Source organism: Sphaeramia orbicularis, chromosome 22 (assembly GCF_902148855.1).
Source record: "Sphaeramia orbicularis chromosome 22, fSphaOr1.1, whole genome shotgun sequence".
In the NCBI taxonomy this organism is placed as follows: domain Eukaryota; kingdom Metazoa; phylum Chordata; class Actinopteri; order Kurtiformes; family Apogonidae; genus Sphaeramia; species Sphaeramia orbicularis.
The window spans coordinates 24,514,459-24,538,729 of NC_043978.1; the positions used below are offsets into that span (position 1 = coordinate 24,514,459).

At 37.4% G+C, this 24,271-nt stretch overlaps 2 protein-coding genes and 1 long non-coding RNA gene across 5 annotated transcripts; 2 read left to right on the forward strand and 1 right to left on the reverse strand.

Annotated features, from left to right (window-relative positions):
* The first annotated feature begins 1,931 nt into the window (after positions 1 to 1,931).
* LOC115413215 (uncharacterized) lies at positions 1,932 to 2,542 on the forward strand. The gene is made up of 2 exons (XR_003934442.1): positions 1,932 to 2,160; positions 2,363 to 2,542. It is a non-coding gene; the product is annotated as an uncharacterized LOC115413215 (long non-coding RNA).
* A 487-nt stretch (positions 2,543 to 3,029) lies between these two features.
* On the reverse strand, positions 3,030 to 7,110 carry znf593 (zinc finger protein 593). 3 transcript variants are annotated; one of them, XM_030125889.1, is made up of 4 exons: positions 7,083 to 7,110; positions 6,552 to 6,759; positions 5,496 to 5,558; positions 3,030 to 3,475 (listed from the first exon to the last, which is right to left on the reverse strand). In XM_030125889.1, exons 2-4 carry the CDS (start codon positions 6,749 to 6,751, stop codon positions 3,349 to 3,351), a joined length of 390 nt encoding a protein of 129 aa, XP_029981749.1. In that variant the 5' UTR covers positions 6,752 to 6,759; positions 7,083 to 7,110; the 3' UTR covers positions 3,030 to 3,348. The 3 variants fall into 3 exon arrangements, with proteins under 3 accessions (XP_029981749.1, XP_029981748.1, XP_029981747.1); XM_030125888.1 differs by having other exon boundaries at positions 7,023 to 7,099; XM_030125887.1 differs by lacking the exon at positions 7,083 to 7,110 and adding an exon at positions 6,929 to 7,043.
* A 2,255-nt stretch (positions 7,111 to 9,365) lies between these two features.
* On the forward strand, positions 9,366 to 24,220 carry rlf (RLF zinc finger). The gene is made up of 8 exons (XM_030126048.1): positions 9,366 to 9,578; positions 12,997 to 13,151; positions 15,808 to 15,889; positions 16,308 to 16,443; positions 16,584 to 16,786; positions 17,929 to 18,065; positions 18,272 to 18,413; positions 19,107 to 24,220. The coding sequence occupies exons 1-8, from the start codon at positions 9,399 to 9,401 to the stop codon at positions 23,706 to 23,708; spliced, it is 5,637 nt and encodes a 1,878-aa protein (XP_029981908.1). The 5' UTR covers positions 9,366 to 9,398; the 3' UTR covers positions 23,709 to 24,220.
* Positions 24,221 to 24,271: the final 51 nt, after the last annotated feature.

A 24,271-nucleotide genomic window follows, 5' to 3' on the forward strand; every position in this document is an offset into this window, starting at 1 on the left:
CCACCATAAGAAGACAAAAAGAACAGCCCAAAAAATTATCCACTATAAGGAAAAAAAGAGAGAACAGCCCAAAAATGATCCACTATAAGAAAAAAAAGAGAGAATGGCCCAAAAAATTATCCACTATAAGAAAAAAAAAATCATCCACCTTTTCAATTAGGGGGCGCTTTTTACCCAAAAGGTCTCTTGCTTTAAAATTAAGGCCACCACAAAAACATAAAAGCATAGGCTGAAAATTTTTAAGGCCTTCAGGTTCTTTTTTCTTACAGTGGATAATTTTTTGGGCTGTTGTCTTTTTTTCTTGGACTGGATAATTTTTTGTCCACTATTGTCTTTTTTTTTTTCTTATAGTGGAATTAGTTTTTAGAATGTTCTCTTTTTTTTTTTCTTACAGTGGATAAATTTTGGGCACATGGATAATTTTTGGGGCTGTTGTCTTTTTTTTCTTAGAGTGGATAATTTTTTTTCCACCATTGTCTTTTTTTTTTTTTTCTTGTAGTGGAATTAGTTGTTAGACTGTTGTCTTTTTTTCCTTAGACTGGATACTTTTTGGGCATGTGGGTAATTTTTTGGGCTGTTCTCTTTTTATTCTTATAGTGGATCATTTTTTGGGCTGTTGCACCTCTGGGCCACCATAATTTCAGGCTGTTAATACAATTGCAAAAAGTAAAGGTCCTGTATGAATAAAAGTACAAAATAATAAGGAAAAGTGCATAAAAGATAAATGGAAATCTCTAACATAGTCATTAGGGCTATTACTAATATGATATGCAACAAGTAAAAAGTTCCCATGTAAATAAAATACTAAAGTGCCAAAAGAAAAATGCAGAAAGGTCGATGCAGCTTTGGAAATGTTAACTGGACATATCTGTGAAAAAGCCATCAAGGTTTTTTTAAGGATTCCAATTTGCTTTTGGCACAAATTACTTAAAGTGCAGAAAGGCAGACACAGCTTTGTAAATAAACTGGGCATCTATGACAAAGCCATCAGGGTTTTATAAGTGCAAATACAGGTCAAATATACTTTTCTTTTCAGATTAAGTAAAGATATAAAAAAAAAAAAAAAACACCTCAATTTCATTTATAACAAGTAACCTATCATAGAAGAGCTGATATGGAAAACAATCCTAAAAATATTCCAAATACAGAACATAAAGAAGTTGTGTTGAAGAACTATTACACTGAATGAAGTCAACGATAGATATAGATTTCAGGGGGATGGGGGTTTGTATTAGAGGCAGGCTTTTATTCGCCATTTCCAGATGCATTTAACACTATAACAGAAACAGATTGTGCAGACTCCCTTACTTTACTGCTGTGAAAATGCCATCTCTTAAAGCATGAGTATTCAAATCCAGTCCTCGACGGTTGGTATCCTGCATGTTTTACATATTTCCCTCTTCCAGCACACCTGGAAGCCATTACACTGTTATCAGGCTTCTGCAGAGCTTGATAATGAGTTGATCATTAATTGAACCTGGTGTGCTGGAAGAGGGAAATATCTAAAACATGCAGGATGCCAGCCCTCGAGGACCGGATTTGAATAGCCCTGTGACTTAAAGTGTGTTTGCACAGGAAAAATTCACACAATTTCTGAGACTTTTTCTCCCAAATTCATGAGTTTGAATTTATGACTCCAGAATCTCATTAAATAGCTTAAGTAGTTTTTCCTCTTACAAATTTAAGGTTTTCAAATTTATGGCTGTAGTCTCAGAAATTATTATTTTTTTCTGGTAGATTTGCCATTTTAATCAAGAAAATTCAGAGCTATTTCCTTGAAGTATTGGGTACCTCACCAGCACCTCATTTTCCTTTCCTTTAAATAAAATTACCAGAACGTGTCATTTTATATAATAAGACTGTTGAATATTTTACTTGACCAAGGTTTGAAAAAGGCTGAGTCAGATTATTATACAGTATTACACAGAATAGTAATATGAATCTGCAAAGTAGACTAAAAGTACTTGTCCTGTACGATGTAGTGATCCTGAGAGGGCAGAAAATGGAAACAGTCTAGTTAAATTCAAATACCTAAACTTTCTTAAAAACAGCATTCGAGTAAATAAACCACTTATTATAGCTACATTCCATTACAATTATTACAATACTACAAACTATAATTTATGGGACTCCATCCACATAAGTCTAACTTAGTTGTTAGTCTGATTAGGTTCATACTGTCTACTAGAACTTAATAAGATTTCTTTTTCTTTTTTTGTCAGACAGAAGGAAAAAAGTTTTTTTTACCTTGACATGGAGACTGAGGAGGGCTACAGGTTGTAGCTGAAACACGTCAAGGTAAAAAAAAAAAAGTTTTTCCTTCTGTCTGACAAAAAAAGAAAAAGAAATCTTTGGAAGTCAGTTGTTTCCAGTCTTTCTAGTTCATTACTACAAAGTATAAAAACACATTACTGACCTCACTTTAACCATAGTAACTGAATCTAATGGCTTTACTTCTAAGAGCGTTAAACATCTAAAAATATCTTCTATAAACAAATATATACTTTTACAACAAATATAAACTCACATTTGTATTCACTACAAAAAACAGAACTGACAAGTACATGAAGTTAAAAAAATAAGACTTTTCCTCAGTATCTTATAAAAATTCGTTACAAATTTTCACTGAATTTTTGGTCAGTAAAACACTACACACAGAACCTGAGATGAACACACCAGTGAAGTGAAAAGACCACTTTTCTTACGGCAGGTGGAAAAGTCACACTGTACAAATACACTATTACAACTAAAACTTAATTCAGAATCTTACCTCAGTAGAAGTTGAGAGATATTTTCAGTAAAATGTACTTTAAGTACCACTTGTATCACTAAAACATCACAATCGGTCACACTTTCATTGACAAATATCTGTAGAATTCATTGCATTTTAATGTATTTTACTCTATTCCGTGGTGATTTGATAAAAAAGGTCCTATGACCAGCTTTTGGCCATCAAGCATCAAGCATTTTAGAAAAAGCAAGACTCAGAAACAGATTTTTGACAGATATTTTTCTTATTTCTTTATTACGTGGTGACCTGATTCTGAGATTTATCTTGGATTTCCCACCGGTTGGGAAATCCAGCACTAACCAGACTTTATCACATAGTCTCACTGAATCCACTCCATTTACAGTTTAGTTTCATTCCACACAGACTCAGTATTTACTCATCTTGCATTACACTGCCCTGTAATAAAAGGCACGGCCGTCCTGACTGTGATAGCCAGAGGTAGAAGAGCAGGCTCCAACACAAATGTTACGACAGCAAGAAAAAAATAAAAGCATTATGCATTTGGTTAATGCTTCTATTAGAGCATTCATCAGTCCTTAGTTTATGGTGGGTGCTCCTCAGTCCATGTCTTCCTCCACAGGCTGTGTCTTCACTTCAATAATTTTTGGGGGGATGTATGAACCCATACCCGCTGCTCTCTCTGCTTCTGCCTGGGTATAGGGCTCCTCTCTGAGCTGTTTCAACCTGGATTGAGAAAGAAATACAAGATGTGATGGTCAGAATGGCTCTAGGTATCTCAGTTGAGTGTCACTTAAAGGGGTCATATTTTGCTAAACCCACTTTTATTAGTCTTTGGTTCATTTATTTGTGTATTTGGACCCTAATAGTTCAAAAAGTTTGAATTTGAACCCTCCAGGTGCTGCAAAACTATCTTTATATTCATTTTGGCAAAAATCTAGTGGATTTCTACACCCGTTTTAATTCCTGCTTAATTTTTTACATCTATACGTAGTTACGTCATGACATTTGCATATATAAGGTCAAGACTTCCAACAAACATTTCTCCGAGTTCGACATAATTGTTTGTCAGCAGTAGCGGTTGTAGTAAAAACTGAAAATATGTCCAAACTTCGAGCCGATCACCTAAAATGTTCAGTTGTTGGTTGTATTAACAAGCACAAGTGGTTGAACAGGACAGAGAAGCACGGTCAAGAACCTGGAGGGGGTGGGGCATGAAGTAGGTCATGTGCATTTAAAGGGCCAGCGCTCAAAACGACCTTTCTGGTGTCATTACTCAGAAATAGGGTTGAAGATGGACCTGTGGAGTTGAATTAATGAAGAATTCAGACCCAAGCATAGCATTTACAATTTATGTAGGCCACAGGGAAATGTTTTAAAATACATAATTCCATTTTAAAAAAGCCAAATATCACTCCTTTAAGATAATAAGTCAACTAAATGTCTGTTTTAGGTCAGCCTCTACAATACAGAGTAACAAACTGGATGCAATAAAAAAGAAAAGAAGGAGAGATCTGAAAAAAAAGGTTCTTTTTCATTCTGGTCAGGTGAAACAAGAGAACAGCACATCCTTCCAGACACCACAAAATCAACCAGACAGATGGACAACAGACAGAATAGCAGAAGGTATCACTTCCACACATACTGTAGCTGTTAAATTACACTAATGTAATAAAAATTTGCAGCTTTTAACGTAATAATCCCACAAATGTAATAACTTTCCCACAAATGTAATAACAGTTGCCTACCACAAACCTAATACCTAATTTCCCACAAACTTACCGTAATAATTATTACTTTTGTGGGGATTTATTACATTTGTGGGACAGGAAAAAATCGTCAGTTTCCAAAATTGTAATAACTTCCCACAAATATAATAAATTAGTACATCACATACATTTAAGTACTGCATGCATGAATATTCATTCATCTTTCTTTTTCTTCCCATTTATTCTTGTCCTTTGAATACTTAACTTTTTAGAATGATCAAACGTTGCATTTACACCACATGGTACTAATTGCAGATTAATAGGTGTTTAATTACAAATACAAGTGGAGGAACAAAACAGAATGGGCAGAAATGATGTAAAGGTTTAGTTATAAAAGCTTCAGTATGAACTGAATATTATTTATTCTCATTAAGTATAATGGAAACCTATGTTTGCACCATGGAAATAAAATGTCTGGATATGATTATGATAACAATGGAGATGGTAGAAGCACACTGTGCGAAAATGAGGTATTACACTTGTAGAAGGTGATTGTTACTACATTTGTGGGAGTTATTACGTTTGTGGGGTTAACATCGTTCACCACTGGGTGACTGATTTCTGTTATTTTATTAGAGTATATTATGTAAACTAGATTGTGTTTGCTGTAATTCATGCACTAATCCCAAAAAATAATGATAAACTGGAGAAGGTCTGGTGGAAAAATAATGAACACTTTTGGTCCACAAACAAAAAAAAAGACAGATGGAGATATGTACAGGCAATTAAAATATATTCTTGTGTCAATTTGATTTCAGTGACAACCATTTAAATTAATGAAGGCTGTGAATTATCTTGGATGCTCACTGCAAATTTCACCACAATCCACTGAAAAACAAAAGACTTAGATCCCACATAATGATCTGAAGGTCCGACTTTAAAAATCACTGATACTGACTAGGAGGCTTTGGTGAGTTATGTGGAATAATGTATAAGAACCAACCTCAGTTACATACACTGAGAAAATACTACTGTACCTTTTCTTGTGCACTTTAGTTTTGAAGTGTTCTTTCAGGGCTTTCATGTCCACAAAATATCTCCTGCAAGACAAGAAGAGCCACAAAGTTAAACTTCATTTATCACCTCCTGATTCTACAGACAGGGCTACATGTAGTTTAACCCCTCAGAATGCAATGGGAATGTTAACTTTCTTTGTCGAGGGGGCCTGGCCAAGCAAAAGTGAACATCAGGGTCAATTTCTTTTTTCTCTAAAACAATATTTTTGATTACTCAGCATGAAAGACATATATCTCTAGTTTCTAAAACTGTGTTTATTTCATTTGTACCTGAATTACAACTATATATATAAGAAAATATATGAGAATACAGTGTAAATTAAGAACAGTAAAGGTTGAAAATGAATGTATGCAGCATAAATTCAGAATGTAAATAACAATGTGTCAATAAATATGTTCAAAATACACAGTACACCTGTGTCTAATCTTGTATTTCATAATAATCAAATACTATAATGATTTTGAATATTATTTATTATAAAAAAAACAGCAGAAAGATGTGTATTACAGATAGAGATGAAACATATGTGGCCAAAGACTGATGATTTTATCAGTATCTTCATAAAATCTTTGATTATTATTCTGATACATCACACTGAACAAACACTCCATTACCATGACTTAATGTCTTTTAAAACTAAAATAAAAATGATATCAGTTTCATTTTTGGATTTAATGCACTGTCATATATTAAGAAAAGTGTGGTACGCTAAATATTTACACTTTCCTTGAGGAACAGCACTTTTTGGCATTTTTTCCAAACCTTGAATAACTGCTGTATATTTTTCCTCCCTCTGTTACTTTGTCAATGATGATAAATTCATGTTTTTATTAAATATTTGGTCATTATTCCTTACTGGCATGTTAAAGTACTTGCTTAGACCTACAATTTGAGCTATTATGGTTGCTGCTAAATTAATTTCTAAAAACAGATATGGGATGATTAGTATTGCTGTACAGTGCTTTCTCACTCTGCTACTTGCTTGGTCAGACCCTGAGATAAACTGGAGAACTCACGCGCAGTGTAAACAGTAATGCTGTGCACATCCGGTCACATCAAAGTCAACTTCTTGATGAAGGAGCTTTGCTGCTGTCTCAGGCTTCATGTCTGAGTGGATCTGGTCTAGATCCTTGGTCCTGCGCTTTGTCTTCCATGTCTTTGAGATGTTCTTCTTCTTGTCACTCTTATGGTTTCCTGTTTGTTTGGATTTTCCCATCGTGGACACTGTTTAGACAGATTAGTACAGTTGATTGTAAGTTAATATCAATAACAATTACAAGAAAGATTCACTTCTGTCTCTCTGATTAATAATCATAAGTCGCTGTGTACACGCAGTCATAACATCTACTGAAAACCTTAGCTAACTGTTTACAAATCAGATGTCTGTTTATACCTTTAAATCCAGACCAACCCTTTCTTGCCACCAACTCCGGTTTTGACTTCATAAACAACTAAATTACAGCCTACGTTATACACTTGATACACACCTTAAAACACTCAAATTTACTGTTTAAATCCCACGAAGGGTCTACATGAGATTTGCTTACCTTCTGCACGTGTGACCGAGAAGAGAGAATTTACTTCCGGGTCACGTGAATGTGTTTCATACACCTCCTCACCATAGGAGGGCGCCAAACATTACTATGAAAAAGACAAATGTAGCAAAAACGCTTTTATCATGATGTGACTAAAAGACATCGTGACAAGCAATATTTTTGGAAAAAAAAAAAAAAAAAAAGATGGAATGAGACTGAGTTAAATGGTTAGATAAAATGAAAACGGAAGATTCAATGTAATTCTTAGATGGTGAGTTTTTTTTTTTTTTTTTTTATAATAGCTTATGTCTTGTAGAACTATGCATTATTTTAATCCATAAAGACCCAAACATCCACTGGAGACCAAAATAATTTACTGATATAAAAAGTTAAATACCTGTTGAACCACTAATTATATCAATATATGTAAATAACTGGTGTAAAATACAGTTTGTCATCTTTTCATGGTCATCACATATGACCCATTTGGACGTTCAGAGGCTCCGTAGTTACCATGGAAACACTGCCATCTTCTACAACATTGATTCACCAGTAAAACCTATGGAATTAACAGTAGATGAAGACACTTGACACTGATTTATGTTCAGTTAATGATATATTTCACAGGAAAAAGTCACTTTTTCTTCCGTTTTCTCTGTTTTTGATATAATAACCCAACTTTAATTTGAGCTTTTATGGACATCTACATGATTAGTAAATTAAATAAAAGAAAATACCTGCTTTTCACTTGAACAATGCAAAAATACTGAGCATAATATTAGCATAAATGGCGATAAATCACTTAAAAGTTTAAAATTGTGAAAATACCAGTTAAGAGCTGCCACAAAAGTAGCACCGGGTCTCTATGGGTTTAATTAAATTATTATGCTCCCTTAGTTGTGAAGAAATTAGTAATACTGGTCTATTTTTTCATAAATTGTCTGCCTCAGAGTTTAAATGGGTTAAATCTTATATATTAAATCTTATAAATTTTAATAAAAAATGAACAGGAAAATTAATAGCAAAAGTTATGTTTACCTCACGTTTTCAATATGTTTCACTACTTTTATGCAGGAGTAGTTCATAATCGTAGACCAGTGTAATCAGCTTATAACAGTGGTCTATTACATGTAGATTACACTGGTCTACTTCTTTGTGTTATACTCAATAGACCTATTTCTTTATTTCATTAATAGCCATGAAATGCAAAAGTTACTTGTTTGTTTATTTGTTTTGTTTTTGTTTATATATATGTGTATATATATATATATATATATATATATATATATATATATATATGTATATGTATATATATATATATATATATATATATATATATATATATATGTGTGTGTGTGTGTGTGTGTGTGTATGTGTGTGTGTGTGTGTGTGTGTGTGTGTGTGTGTGTATATAACTTTTATTATTAATTCTTAAACATACAATCTTAACACAAACACAATAAAAAGATACATTCACTTGACATATTTTTAGGTCAGAACTATGAAAGAAGAAACAAGAACAAAAGACAAACAAAAAGAAACAAACAAATCAACACTCAGGGGTCTGCTACACGTTAAATTTAAACTCATGACATAATTTAGTTGTTTTTGTTTAATTTATTGTTTTTCTTTTTCAAGTTTTCAATGTTGTTTCAATAAGTTTTGAGGTCTGTCATTCTACATTTATAGAAGGAGGGTATATATTTTTTTTGCCAAATCATTTTGTTTAAGTAATATTTTGCTAAAATAATGATTAGATTAATTATATATTTTCCAGTAGCCGATAAATTTGGATTAGTGACAATCACAAAAATTTCAAATTTACTCAGTAAGATGTTTTTTTTTTTGTTTGTTTTTTTATCTTTTGGGAAACATATTATTGTGGGTGAAACCAAAAGGAAGTAACATGAAAACAATCAGCAAACACCTGTTCAATAGTTTCACTCTCACAGCCACAGAATGTACAAAAGTTACTCATATTAGGGGGGAAAAAAAGTACAGACATTTCCTTTCGAAGGGGCGAAAGTTACTTGTACGCACATTGTGTTTCATAGTAGTTTAATGCTGAAAGAAAGGTGGGGAAAATGGGAATTCATTAATGAAATAACTGAATGTTGATTGAATTTATTCTCAAACCAGCATACTGATGACTGTGTTGTGCTTACTTAACATTACGTAAAACAACATAAGAAAAACTCCAGTAGCACCTCCTTTGTGGTCACCCACTTCCCCATTCAGGTGAAGTTCAAGTGACATTGTTGAATATTCCGACGGTACGTGAAGGCGGCGTTAGGCTGCACTGCATACGCGCCGTGGCGGAGAGTGAAGATGGCGGAGAATAATGTCGATCCAGAGCACGAATGGAGCGACCGGGCCCTGGACACGGCCGAGGACACCCTGGTTGCAATCGAAACCCTGTTGGCCACGCTAAGAGCCTTTGAAGACGTACTCAGGCAGCAAGAAATATCCATAGCATCCTCGACCGAGTACTGCGACAACTTCTGTCAGGTAATGTGTACATGCAACATCGAAGTTAGCATTAGCCTAACGTTAGCTCAGCCAGGATTGTTTTTCTCGCTAACCTGCGACGAATGCTGACCCGCTAGCTACCTGGACAAGTTGACAGTGGTTAGACATTTATATGAGGGTTTTATTAATGTTTGCATGTGCATGGAAGAGTATGTCAAAACACATTTACACACTGTCATTGTGCTCCAAAAAAAAAGCTACATTGACAGCTGAGTGATGCACGTCTAAGTTGTGCAGTATGCTCGCTTTGGTCTCATTATCATAAGCCAGAGCGGTTCTTCCTCAAAAAATACAGGCATACGAGCAAGCTTGCTAGAAATAATTGCATATGAACAATATTGCCACAGCTTGAGCATAATGCACTATTGCACTATATGTGTGGGGCGGGGCGGCATCGCGATATGTTTAGCAAAAAAATCCGAGCTTGTTTGGCTGTGGGAATGTAAAACGGGATCCAGAATTACATGTAACTATCTTAAGACTTAATGCTTCTGCTTCTGGAAACATAATTTGCACTAGTGGCTGTAGCTGCAGTGGAAAAAGCCTGTTCGTTCAAGCACTCGAGCATGTATTAAATGGATTTACAACAGGAAATCTGCTGTGCTATATTATGCACAAGAGGAAAGTACCTTAGCATCTCCTAGGTAGAGTTCCTATATTTACGAAAATCCAAGCAAGCTGTCATTTTCATTTCAAGGCAGATGTGTATAATGTACAGGGTGCTTCCAGTGAAAATTTGGTTACAAGCCAAAGTGCATAGTAGAAAGGAGCAATTCATGAACAAACAGATAGATAGTACTGTCTGTGTTTGGATAGTGGCAACCCCTTAAAGAGACGTTAACATCCAACTAAGTTAAATCATAGAACAAAACTTTCATGCTGTAGATGTTTACTTCTTTTCCCATTAGGATGGTCCAAAAATTTTTTTTAAAAGATTCTCTGGATTAGAACCCTGCATTTGGTGCCATATCTGGCCAAATTACTTCGGTTCAAATTTTATGCAAATTTATTAATATTCAGAGGTTGCACAAGACACGTGAAGATTGCTCTATGTACTATAACATAACTAACCAAGTGAATAAGGCATATTAGAATAATGTGTCATTTTATTTTCAAAATCAAACTGCAACTCGCATAAAAATGTTACTTAGAAAGTTCAGCAACCACTGTTGCTTTATTGAAATTACAAAAAATGTTCCTGTGTTCTTTGACAATTTGGAGCAAGTACCGTTTCTGATTTTCATTTTTTGTTCGGCTACAGCTGAAGTCTTGAATAAGCATCACCCCTCTTTCAGCAACATCATTGACAACTTTTCTGAAATGCACAATTTTAGCAGCCTTCTGAAAGTCTTCATCATCAGCCCAGTCTTCTGGAGGAATTCTTAAGAATGTTTGTGGCAGATCCAAAGTTTCAAGGAAACGCATCGTGCCGGTGGTGACAAAATCACTGATCTGCTTCCCTTCATAATCTGCTTGATTAAAGGCATCACAACACTTTAGTGGAACCTCTGAACCTTCATTTTCCATAATGTTGTGAACCATCAGCTGCTTCTGCTCTTGTATCACACTGGAGTCCAAGAATGCCAGGTCAACCTATTCTTCACTCAAGTACCAAAGATGTCAGTTGAAAGCTGTTAAGGCTGCTTTCTTGACAACTGAATTTTCATACTGTGACAGCTTTTTAAGGAATGCCAAATCATTTGCAGGGGCTTTCGCTGGTGATGGGGCTTCAAACCATGCTCTGATGTAGAGGCTTTGTGCAACCTCTAAAACATCTCCTTTTTCTTCCAATTTTTTTTCTAAGTCATCTTTTGAATGCCAAAACCTAATGCAGGGTTCTAATTGAGGTTATCTGAAAACTTTATTTTTTACCATGACTGTTGGACTACCCTAATTCCCATGTTCTTCCCTTTTGTGTTTACTTGTTGGTTTGCAATGGAGGGAGGCACTCAGTCAGAATTTCATACCAAAAACATAAATATCTATTGGATTTTTTTTACATCTTGCTTTTCAGGCATCTCATGGCATAAAAGAGAAGGAGCTTTAGAGGAGTAATTAAAATTTTAACCAAAACACATATGTCTATATTAGATGTTTCTGCACTAACTTGAAGGTTTGTGTATCATTCCATTAATTTCCATAATGGATGAGTTAAATGTTTCTTTACACATAACATGCTGCATTTGTCTTCAACTCGGAAGTAGTCCAGGTGTAATTAGCACACTGATAAGGGTCTCGGGGGTTCAGGCCTTATTACTGCCGTCCTTTGAGAGGGTCCTGTATATTTAGACAGAGGGGAATTAATTTAGGGCCCTGAAGGCAGCAGCAGCAGCAGCCAGAAGGGCTCCTGCTGTCTGGAAAATGAGGCTCCTGGGATGTTGATAGTACTATGATAAATTAATGTGTATACTTGCCAGGTGAGGACAGGTGACACACTGATGTTGACTCTTATACATGTGGTGACAGCTGAGACAATGTTTACTGTACAAACATTATAGTTGTAGTACATATATATTACATTGTTCTATGTAGGATCAAGAAATAAAAAGAATAGAGTTTACTATTTGTACAGTTTTTTTGTCTTTGATTACCCCAAGGAAAGTATGTTTATTTTGAGGATATATTGGTCAAGATATTGTTATGTCATTGATCACAGTGGCCAATATTTATTTGTTAGGATTTAACCTCCTGAGACCCAGTAAGGCATTTTTGTTCTTTGTAGGGGACAAAAGTTTAACATTTTTACTCAAGAAATGTTGTCCATTGCAAAGGACATTCCATTATTAGATACATAAATGAAAAAAAAAAAGTACAAATTTACTTTAAAAAAACTGGATTAGGATTGTGTCATAAATGTGTATGATCTAACTGGGGTGATGAGGAGCCTGAAAAACCGTTAAACCAGTCAAGAATTTGTTTACATAATGAAGCTTTCTTTGTTAAAATGGCAAATTAACAACAATAATAACAATTTAAACAAATAAAAAGTATCATCTCTTAGCTACATTGTCATGTTAACCATCATGTTAAGATTTAATCTGTTGGGATATAAAAGAACAAACATATAAAATAATGTTTTTTTGGGTCAAATATTAAACGTCAAATTGTGAACATGTTGACTAACAGATGATGGGGTGTCATATACTGTACAATGCAGCAAAGTCCCTCTAGGACCAATCAGGAGTATTTCATGTCCAATAGTGTGCCAGCTGGGATCAATCAGGATAAGACACGTTTCCCACAGGTGGAAAATCCCCATTTTCTCCTGACAGAATCCTCTTTTATCTGTTGTTGATTTACAGACCCCTTTGGAAGGTGTTCATGGGCAGCTGCTTTTCTATTGTTTACATTTCTGCTGTATATATATCTTTTTTTTTTCTTTTTCTTTTTTTAACAGGCGTTAATGCACTATGCTGGGAGCAGGAACTCCATGGATCATGGTCTACCTCTTCTGGAGGTTTACTGCCTGTCCATAAACTGCTTTGCTGCGGCCCGGTCCCACCTCACCGCAGAGTCTGATAGAGTGGCACTTGTTTTGAAGAGACTAGCTTTGTGAGTACTGGAGAACACTCCCAGGACAATATGTGTTATGAGATGAAGATGTCTTATAGAATACTGCATAAACTGTTTTTTTTCTACTCTTTTTCCTGACTGAGAACCTTCATATTTGCATTCTTTGTGAATTTACCCAGGATTCTGAACATTTCACAGTTCATGTCATGGATTTTTTTAAAAGAAATTATTTTGTCAGTTTATATGACCTGAATTACAACATCAATTAAGAAAAAATTAAAATAGGTTGAGACAGTATGGAAAATGCTAATTTAAAAATAAAGTAGTATGTAGATGATATGGACACAAAATAGTTATCGCTGATTCAGATTAATGTACATTTCGTTGGTAAATATGCATCCATTCCTCACATTCAAGCTGCAACACATTTAAGAAAAAAGGGGCCCTAAGGACAATTAAGGGCTAATAATTAGTTAAAACAGTTAGGTTTATTTGTAACCATGATTATAATTATGATTCGGTACAAATGCAGCATTCAGAAATGTCCAGTTCTTAAGGAGCAAAGATGAGCTGAAGATCACTAGTTTATTAATAAATATGTCATAAGATTATTTCACTGTTTAGAAACAGTCTTACTCAGAGAAAAATAGGAATATATTTTGGATATTTCACCTACATTACAGAACATAATTAATAGATTTGAGGAATTGGGATGTATTTTCATGTGTAAAACCATAGGCTTCAAGTCTTGAGCTGAACTCCATGATTCCTGGTCTGTCAGACATCACCAAATCAAGATCTGTAATTCATTTTTAACTGATGGAACTACACGAGTTAGGATTTACTTTGGCAAACTATTAAATCTAAATACCAGTTCCAACCTCACTGTGCCAGAAGAAATCTGTATGTTAGAGGTATCTACAAGTGTTGTCATCTGTAAATGTGGACAGTGGTTGGACCAATCAATATTACTGGGTCCTGGTCCAGAGAGTAGGTTTAGCAAACTATAAGCCTAACCCTTAATTCTGAATTCCTAAACCCTGAGATATGAAAATCTATATTTTCACTTCCAGAACAGCTGATCAGAGTTCTAACAGTCACCGTGGAGTATTGTTTGGGGCTACGTCATTATTAGAAGTGATTAGAAAAAATGATTTGCCATTCTGTGTAATCAAATGCAACAAAATGCAATGCAAATGTGAAAAAAATTGCAGTCTATATATGCATTTATCAAAAAAAAAAAGTAGAAGCCACAGTGAAAGAAGAGCTTGGAACCCATGAAACTGTGTGAGAGAAAATGATTTTAATAATCTTCAGTTAAAACAACATCTTATTAAGCATTATAACATTACAACTTATTAAACATGTATGAACTTATCAGTACCAACCTAAATTGCAACACCTGCTTACTTTGAAATACTCACATCATCCTGATAATAACAGGGATTTTCCCTGAGTGCACATCTGCATATCATAATACAGATCATTCTTTGATGAAATTTCTTTATGTTTCACAGATGTTGCAGGTAAACTGTCCTGACAGGTTAATTTAATCTGTACTACTCATAGCCAGTTAAATCATATCAAATAAACCTGTAAATGTGATACACTGGTCTTACATTATCCTCACATAAGACACAAGCATATACTGTGTGGTTTTCATCTTATGAGACTAATAAACCTATATTTAAGATATAGAGGCTCTAATCGTTCTCAGCTGATGTGACATTTTAGGTCACTCAATTCTCTTCTCTATCTCTGACATAAGACATAACATCAGCAGACCAAGGTGGCAGATAGATATTACACCCCAACTATCTTTTACTGTCCTCGTCAGAATTGTGCATACATGTGTTAACTGCTATTTTCTCTGTATGGTTGGCATATAATCAGGTCATAGATATTTATTTACACTGTTGGAGCTGTTATGGAGAGACACACTCCTTATCAGCTATCAATGACCAATGATTATATTAGATTTGTACTACGTAAGGTTTGTTTAATGGGAAATGCATTCATAACTGGATTCACCAGTGCCCTGTATTAAGAAATCGCTTGTGTTCTTCAGTTTTTCTACACCTGGTCACATAACATGACTATCACTCTAAACCTTTTGGGGGGTGGCTCAGATGGTAGAGCAGGTCGTCCAGTAACTGAAGGGTTGGCGGTTCAAATCCCGCTCTGTCCCAGTCATGTGCTGTTGTGTCCTTGGGTAAGACACTTCACTCTCCTTGCCTCCAGTGCTGCTACTCACACTGGTGTATGACTGTGTATGAATGTTTGGTGGTGGTCGGAGGGGCCGTAGGCGCAAATTGGCAGCCACGCTTCCATCAGCCTGCCCCAGGGCAGCTGTGGATACAAATGTAGTTTACCACCACCAGAGGGAGAATGTGAGAGCGAATGAATAATGTGAGCACTGTGCGCTTTGAGTATGCGTTCATAGAAAAGCGCCATATAAATCTAATCCATTATTATTATTATTACCTTTTAACACAGTCATATCGTGCTTCTGTGACACATTCAGCACAAATATTAACCTCACTGAATTTTTACTACTCTCACAGTCTGTAATAAGCATGTTGTTTTAAAGAAACAGTTCACACTTAGTACTTGTAAACCCTCTGACCTATAGATTTTTTTTTTTTTGCTTCTGTCAAAAGTAACTGAATTCACAGTCTTATTTATTTTTTTGTAGGAGCTGCTTTGAGTTGCTGCTGTCTGTGCCTGAAAATGAAATCCCATATGAAGCCTGGGTTCAGTTCCACCACTCTGTTCAGGTACATGCAACCGTTTCAAAACAGAGCTGACATTTACTAACAAAACAGTACTGCGTGTTGGGCAGAGAATTTAACAGTGCTTTTAGCTGAATATTGATAAGCTGTTGTTTGCTTCTGTAATTGTCGACAGCCATGTCAAAATCATTAACACCAGAGTAGCTTGCAGCTGTGATCAAGTTTAATTTTAGTCAACATTAATCACTATGAAACTGTCGTGTTCAGGAAATGTTCACTGTATCGTCAATGTTTTGTTAAATTTATGTGACCATATGAAACTGTCTTGAAATGGTTAATTTCTTAGGACAACTTTAGGAGCATCACTTCTGCCTCTGTGTTGGACAATCTTGTTTTCATCCTTTTTTTCTTATTTTCATGATTCCTTTGCTCATACAAGTCTTCAATTTGTCATCTTTTGCAGATTGCCCATGATAATTTGTTAGAGTATGGAAGCACAGACCTCCAAGCTCTTCTCCAGATCACAGGAGAGGGAGGGGCATGGAGTAATCCTGTCCTCACGTCTCTCCTCACTGGCCAACCCACCAACTCAGAAGAAGGTGGAAGTCTTTTTAACTTGGCTAGCTGGTTTTTTTTTTTGTTTGTATGGATTTGGAAATTTCATCAACATTCTGTATAATTGTTATTATAGTCTTACTGGCCTTGCTCATCAGATTTTTATTGTGAATTCTGTCTGCAGTTGATGCATACATCAGCTTGGAGGGCGAGGGCTTCATGGAGATGCGGGTGAAGCACCTGGAGAAGATGGGCGAGGTGGCCAAGGCAGTGGTTCTGGCCAAAGCTTGCACTGAATGCAGCTTTATTTCAAACCAAGCTACTTTTCGTCAAACATACGTCTCTCTGCTTTGTCATCTGCTGCCCAATGAAGAAGCCATCATAGAGGTATTACAACACTTCTGTACACTGAATTTGTTTCTGTAAAAAAAAAAAATACAATTAGAGGGTACTGAAAGACAAAAATGAAAAACAGGAGAGAATGCATGAGATTAAGAATAAAGTACATTTTTACAGCTGTGTGTAATTTGGTAAGGAAGTTATAGTACTGCGCTGTTAAACTTGCATTATATACTTTATACCGTCACAAACTTGAATGTAAGAGGGAAATATGCATGAACTTGACAAATGCAGCGATGTGTCAAAGGAAAGCAGCTGCAGATCTGTGGCTTTGTTGTAAAGACTGCTCCAGAGCAACCCCAAAAATAAAAATGAAAACTGTATGTTCTGCATGTAGTGGTCACAGATTCGCATGTGATCGTATCACAAACACACACACACACACACACACACACACACACACACACACACAGGACTATTTACTACTGACACTGTGGACCATCCTTTTACAATATTAGGAGACGTGTTAATGGAAGGATGCATTCAGCTGATTGTTGTTTCTCATAGTCACAGCAGCGTCTACTCTCAGTATTCAGATGCACACCACTCTTCTCATTTCCAAAAATAGTGCTCCAAATTCAAATGCAAATTGAGCTTCCTGCCTATAAATGTAAGATACAGATTTTTCTGTCTTCAGTTATTACAATGTACTGTATGGTGATTTTTAGAATTCATATCTATGTGACAGTAATATTGTTTTATTGTAGCAAGCAACGCTATAATCATAAATATGTATTACCTGGAACATTAACTCCAGATGTTTTGTTTTGTTACTAATGTATGATTTTATAAGTATTGCTTTGACAAACTGATGTGTTAGCTTATGGTTTGGTGTTTTCCTAAGTTTCATCCTCAGGCGAGCTCCTTAAGTCTGTTTTAGTGTCCTGCTTTCAGAGCTGCTGCAGGATTGTTTGTATCACTGTCATTTAAAGGTGGTTTTCTTTACCCCTCACAAATGCTCAATAACAGCTTTGAGAAATAGCATTAGATTTCACCTTAGATTGATGCATAACAGTTAGTCATTTCTAATTTTTTTTTTTTACAGAGAAGTGAGTTAGAATTTTACATATGCTAGGATTAATTGGAAGTGTTTTCTAAATATCTCTACTTCATATGAACTCCTCCAACAGATATCCAGACTTGACTGTAAGGATGTACTGGAGATCACATGTAATTTGGAGACAGAGGGCGAGGAGAATACAGCCTTTATCTTGTGTACAACTTTCCTCACACAGCAGCTACAGCAGCAGAGCCTTTACTGCTCCTGGTGAGTATGGCCTAAGGAGGGGATGTTGTGCACTTATGCCACTCTGTCTGCAGTTCACCTTTTGTATTAATTTTATTTGCAAGCAATAATATGTCTCAAGCATCTAATAACATACATCTTTTTGTATATACCTATGTCAGACTTGGTTAAGGGTGTGTTCATTCATTCATTGTATCTTCATAAAAATTTTTTTCTTTGACACATAGGGAGTTGACTCTGGTGTGGAGCAAACTTCAGAGGAGGATTGACCCCTCTCTGTTGTCATTTCTTGAACGATGCCTTCAGCTGGGTGCCATCGCTAAAACAGTCTACCATTTGCTTTATCTAGTCCGAGTCATTCAGACAGAGGTGAGCCTAACAACCTAACTCTTCTCATTTAACGCCGGCTTTTATTCACATTCACCCATGTGACAAGAAATGTAGATTTCCAAAACAAAATAAACAAACCTGTCAAAAATGTTATTAGTAATACTTCAAGGGTGCAATATCACAGGCAAGAACACAAGTGCAATATTTATTCTTTAAAACACGAAGGCAAACGGAGTGTGTATGTGATGTGTGTACAGAGAGCAGCATTTGATTAGATATACTTGTTTTAAATCTACCAAGGAGCCATAACACTGAATTCCAAGGGTCTGGCTTGTGTTTCTTATTTGCATTTTCTCCAAAGTCTGGAGTAATTTAACTCAGTAGCAAACTTTAAAAAGCTTTTGACTGACAATTATTATTTTAAGACATAATGGAACACTAACAGTGTGCGCTGCTAACAATCTTTGTTTTCTTAAACTTTGAAGCAGTAGATGTGCATGGTTAGCCAACAGAAATACTGAGGCATTGTGTTTGACAGTGGAAAAGTAATTATTTTTACTAATAACTGACAAATTGCTTTCAAACACTGACTTAATGCCTGTACTGAACAATGCCATCAGTGCCTTTTTTTAGTGTGAGATAGAATTGTTGAGCGCTGATTCTATTATTTACAAAGTTCAGAACTTGTAATTCTTCAAGAATTGTGTAATGATCTTAATATTGTCTTTTTAGGCAGAGGAATTGGGTGTAGCTCCATCAGTGGAACTCTGTGTGAAAGCTCTACAACTTCCAAAGCAGGATGACTCGGACACAAGAATTTCTGTCTGCAAGACAGTATCCTGCCTTCTGTCAGATGACCTGGAAGTCTTGCGTGCCTGCCTACTCACAGAGTTCCTCCTTGGACCCAGTCAGGAGGTCTTCAGCTGCCTTGAGGAGCTGTATTTGCGCCCAGACCACAAGTATGACGAGGAAAGCGAGGTTATTCCTAACTCACTACGTTGTGAGTTGCTGTTAGTGCTGAAATCCTACTGGCCTTTTGACCCTGAATTCTGGGATTGGAAAACTCTGAAGCATCACTGTATCTCCCTTCTAGGGTTGAAACCAGAGTCTGAAGGAGAAGATGAGGAGATAGTAGATGCACAGGAGAAGGCTAAACATGAGCCATTAGAAAACACAGTGAAACTAGACCATGAGCCCCAAAAGAGGTTTAATGGAAGTCGTGAGAGTAATGAGCAGGAGGACAAAAAGGGCTCTAGTAATGTAGCAGAAGTTCAAGCAGAATCTGAGACAAAGAGGCTTAAATTCAGCTGTCAGATCTGTAAGAGGTCTGTCAGTGACTCTCAACTTGTTCACCATTCCAAAAGACATGCAGAGGACAGCATCCATCCATGCCCTGTCTGCTTGGAGAGATTTAAGAGCAGAAAGGATCTTGTCTCCCACTTGAAACAGCACATTCAGAAGGAAGGACAGTCAGACAAAAAAAATGTAAAAGCAGAGGATTTGCAGAAACAGATTGATGAGGATGATGATATTGAACCAGGAGAGATCACCATTGACCCTTCTTTAATGCTGTATTACAAATCCACACATGACCCGGATGTACTCCATCACATTGTTCAACAAGCCAAAACTGGCAAAATGAAGCGTGCTGATGATGATGAGCATGTAACATTTGATTACATTGACCGTCACTTCAATCTGCAAAACAGGGATGACTATCCATGCCCTGGAACTGGTTGCACCAGGACTTTTAAACACTCTAAGTACTTATATGTCCACTTGAAGTCAGAGCACAAAGGTGATGACAATGTAAAATACTTTCATCAAATGAGGGACAAGCGGGAGAAGTGTATTTTTTGTAGACGCCATTTCGTCTCAGCCTACCACCATCGCAAACACCGTAGAGTTCACTATGGTGATTATCCTTACATGTGTGTGGTTATAGGATGTGGTGCTCAGTTTGCTACTTCCAATGAACTTGTAACACACAAACAGACACATGGTTATCAGCTCAACTACCAGTGTGAACTCGATGGCTGTTATGTCACTTACTCTGACTTGGGACAGATTTATCACCATGAAGCACAACACTTCAGAGATGCAGCTTTTACCTGCTCTGGACCTGAATGTAAAAAATACTATTTCTCCAAAAAAGAATTCATAGAGCATTTATCAACACACAACATAACCTTCACTGAAGAAGACTTTGAAGCTCAGAGGAAGGCCAAACGGAAACTTCTGAAGACTGTTAGAGAAGTGCCAGCAGTTCAAAATAAGTCTGGTGACTCAGAGCAGATTCTGAATGGTGAAGTCATTAATTCTTCATCTGTGAGTTCCATATCACATACGCCAGTATCTGAATACAAGGAAGCCAAAAGTACCTTGGTGGCTGTGTGTTTTGATGGAAGTAAGTTCACTTGTGGGTTTGAAAAGTGTGGTATGACGTTTACCAGAGCCAGAGATGTCCAGAGGCATCTGAAATGTGCCCACCCAGAACACCTTAAACTGGAAAACAAAGAACACAAACATGACAAGGAACACAAACACGACAAGGAGCGAGGATCAAAGTCAAAAGGGATAAAGACTGAAAGTGAGGGAGGCACCGAGGATAAGGGAAAAAACGAAACGGCTCCTCTTTCGTCTGTGGAGGCTGGAAAAGAAAGAAAAGCATCTAGTCATCCCAAAAACAGTGAGACAACCTCGTCAACTGCTGCAAAAAATGATGGTTTGAAAGAAATTCTTATAGGGCTCAGTAAGCTGAACCTCAGTTCTTCTGAGTCAAGTGAGCCCCCTGACCCCATCCCAGAATCTAATGCATCTCAAATAGCTCTCCACCAAGCAATCATGGAAAAGCCGCCTGTTGTATTACTTCAGAAGAGAGTTCCACATCAACATGAAGAAAAGGTGAACCTCGGACTCGAACAAACATCGTCGACTGATGACGAAGGGCATTGTCTGGAATCACTCGCCACTGCCAAGCCTTATATCTGTGAGATGAAGGGCTGCGGATTCAGGACTGCACAGAGTTTCAGCTTACTGCGCCACTACAACACCAAACATGGCCGTACAGTCGAACAGGCTAGAAAACTGACTTCTTTGAAAACCACATCGTTTAAGCCTTACGTGTGCCAGCTCTGCTCCAAGAGTCACAGACAGAAAAATGTGTTGAGGGCTCACTATATTCAAATACATAACCTAAGTGAGGCATTAGTGGACAAAATAAGCTGTGCATCCGTACGGCATGAGGGAAACAAAGCCACAGACGCTGCAAAGGATACTTCTCAGCACTTGACAAACCATTCTCTCAAACCGAAGAAGAAAGAAACCCCCAAGACTCCACCACCTGCGAGAGAAAATGGACAAAACTCTGACAATCATTCTCTGTCTGAAGAGGAAGGAGAGGACGAAGCAGTGGCAACAACAGAAGAAAAAAAGGAGGAAAAGGGAGAAACTGAGGATGGGACCACACAGCAGGTTAGAACCACAAGACGCCTGGTAGCCAAAAGTAATCTCTGCTATATTCTGGATAAATTCAGTAAACCTTTTCATTGTGTAGCAAAAAACTGTGATGCCGCTTTTTCCACCCAGGGAGGCCTTGTGCGCCACCTACAGTTGGTACATCATTACAACCGCTCGCAGCTTTTGTTGGAACAAGACTTTGATGTGCTTCACGGTCCAGAAGTCAGAAAAGAACCTGCCAAGAAAAGACATCCCCCAAACTCAGATGAACCTCAGCCCCAGTTCAAATGTCACTTCGCCAACTGTCCCGCTGTCTACCACCTTAAAAGCAGCTTAGTGCGCCACACCCGCGATATCCACTCGCAGCCACCAGAATTAATAAGGTGCAAGTTTGAGGGTTGTGCAAAAGTTTTCAGTCATGACGATGCACTTAAAAAACATGTACTGTATAGCCACTGTGAGTACTATGATTCACTAGTGGTACGTCTACAGAGCACTCATAAGAAGTCAATTACTGGATGCCAAAAGAAGCTTATAGTTACTCCACAGAGTCCACTGAAAGAAGAACCTGGATCACCAAATACACAGAGTATGAGGTCAAGTCCCAAGCCTGAGGTGATGGCCCAGTCACTGGAAATAAGCAAGAAGGAGCCTGAGGATACCAAATTGGCAGAAGAAAAAAAAAACAAAAAATGTCCCTATGAACTTTTTGTGTTCAGGTCACATGAAGAGGCATTACAAATGTGCCAAGATCGCTGTTTGCGCGTGGCCTATCCATGTATGGTCCAGGACTGTGATTCAGTGGTCACATACCTCAAGAGCTTGCACCGTCACTACTTAAATGTTCATCGCATGCGTCGGGAAGATCTTTGTGAGAATGAAGATAAGCTTGTTTTTAATGCTGAGCAGCTGGAGGAGCTTATTCAGAGGAAGTCGGCTAGGCCCACTGGTGCATGTAGTCCTAATGGAGTTCTCAAAATGGAGTATCAGGCAGAGCTGGAAAACACAGGGGGGCAGCCTACACCCATGAGCCTTCATACTATCAAGTCAGAAACACCAGATGAGGATAACCATAACCCACTGGGATTCCCAGAGGAGGAAGAGCAGGAGCAGCCACCTGTTGAGAGAACTGGAGTTCTTGTGGGAGCAGATGAGGTGTTGTATGGTGAACCGAGCACCGGAAGACCCGCTGAAGATTCAGCTGTTGTAATACAGGAGGAGAGGTTAAGCTTGGAAAAAATCAAACCTCTTCTGCGTCCTCTTACTGTTGATCTTTCACCCCCATGCTCACTGCGCTTAACTGCCGAGGAGGGTTTTCAGGACAACAAAGATGGCGTTAAAATGTTGAACGGGTCGGCCCCTTTGCCCACTCCTCCTGTCCGCCAGCCCCTGAAGCGAAAAAACGAACTGCCCGAACAGCCGTCAAACTTGATGGACACTCAGCCTCACAGCCCCTCTCCGCGCTCTTTTGACATTGCTGCTTACAAGCCCATAGGCTTCGAGTCCTCCTTTCTGAAGTTCATACAAGACAGCTCCCCAAAAGAAAACAACGGACCCTGCGCAAAACGGCGGGATTCTTTCAGACGCAGTTGTTCTGTCAAGGAGAACAACCAGTTGGGAATCTCACACACTCGCAGCCGACGCACTCATTCCCCACTGCTGAAGCCCCATGCGATGACGGGGGACTTCACATCAATACAAAACTTGAAGTCCATCCTGGACGAAGCTCTGGCTGGGTGTGGGGACCTGGCCATTAAGCAGCTGCAGTACCTCAGACCTGTTGTGGTCCTGGGCAGACCCGTGTGCACCACCACCACCCTGCCAGACCTATTCCCAACAGACACCAACAACAGCAAACTGCTTCTCGGAAGTTAGTTTATCCAAGCACCTTCTTACATGGCTTTGGCAAATGACTTTGTATTTTCACAAGCTGTGTACCAGTATTTTTCTTTTTCCAAAAATGATAGTATTGTTTTGCAGTTTGTTTTTTTTATTTTGCCAAACTGATGAATTATATTAGCATAGAATACAAGCAAGCTTAAAAAGCGCACACTCAAGTTAATTGTTTCTTAGACATCTATCTACATTAAGATAACACTTAAGTCATGATCACTAGTGTATATACTGTAGTTTCTGCGGTAAATGTACAGATTTTCAGATTGTTAGAAATGGTCAGTAGCGTATTGCAAAGCCTTTCACTTAAGTGAAAATGTGACTGAAAACATTTCCTTCCTCCAAAGTTCTTTAGGAATATGTTTGGTTATTTTTCACCTCAGTTTATATTCTGTCAGTGTTGGGGTGCAGTGGACAGATGTTGGCAGATATGTATGTAACACTTTCTAATAAAATAAATGTGGTAACAAATATAAAGGCCTTTACATTCTGAACTGTGCAAATGACTTTTTTTTCCCCATACTATCGAAGTCATGTTGAAACGA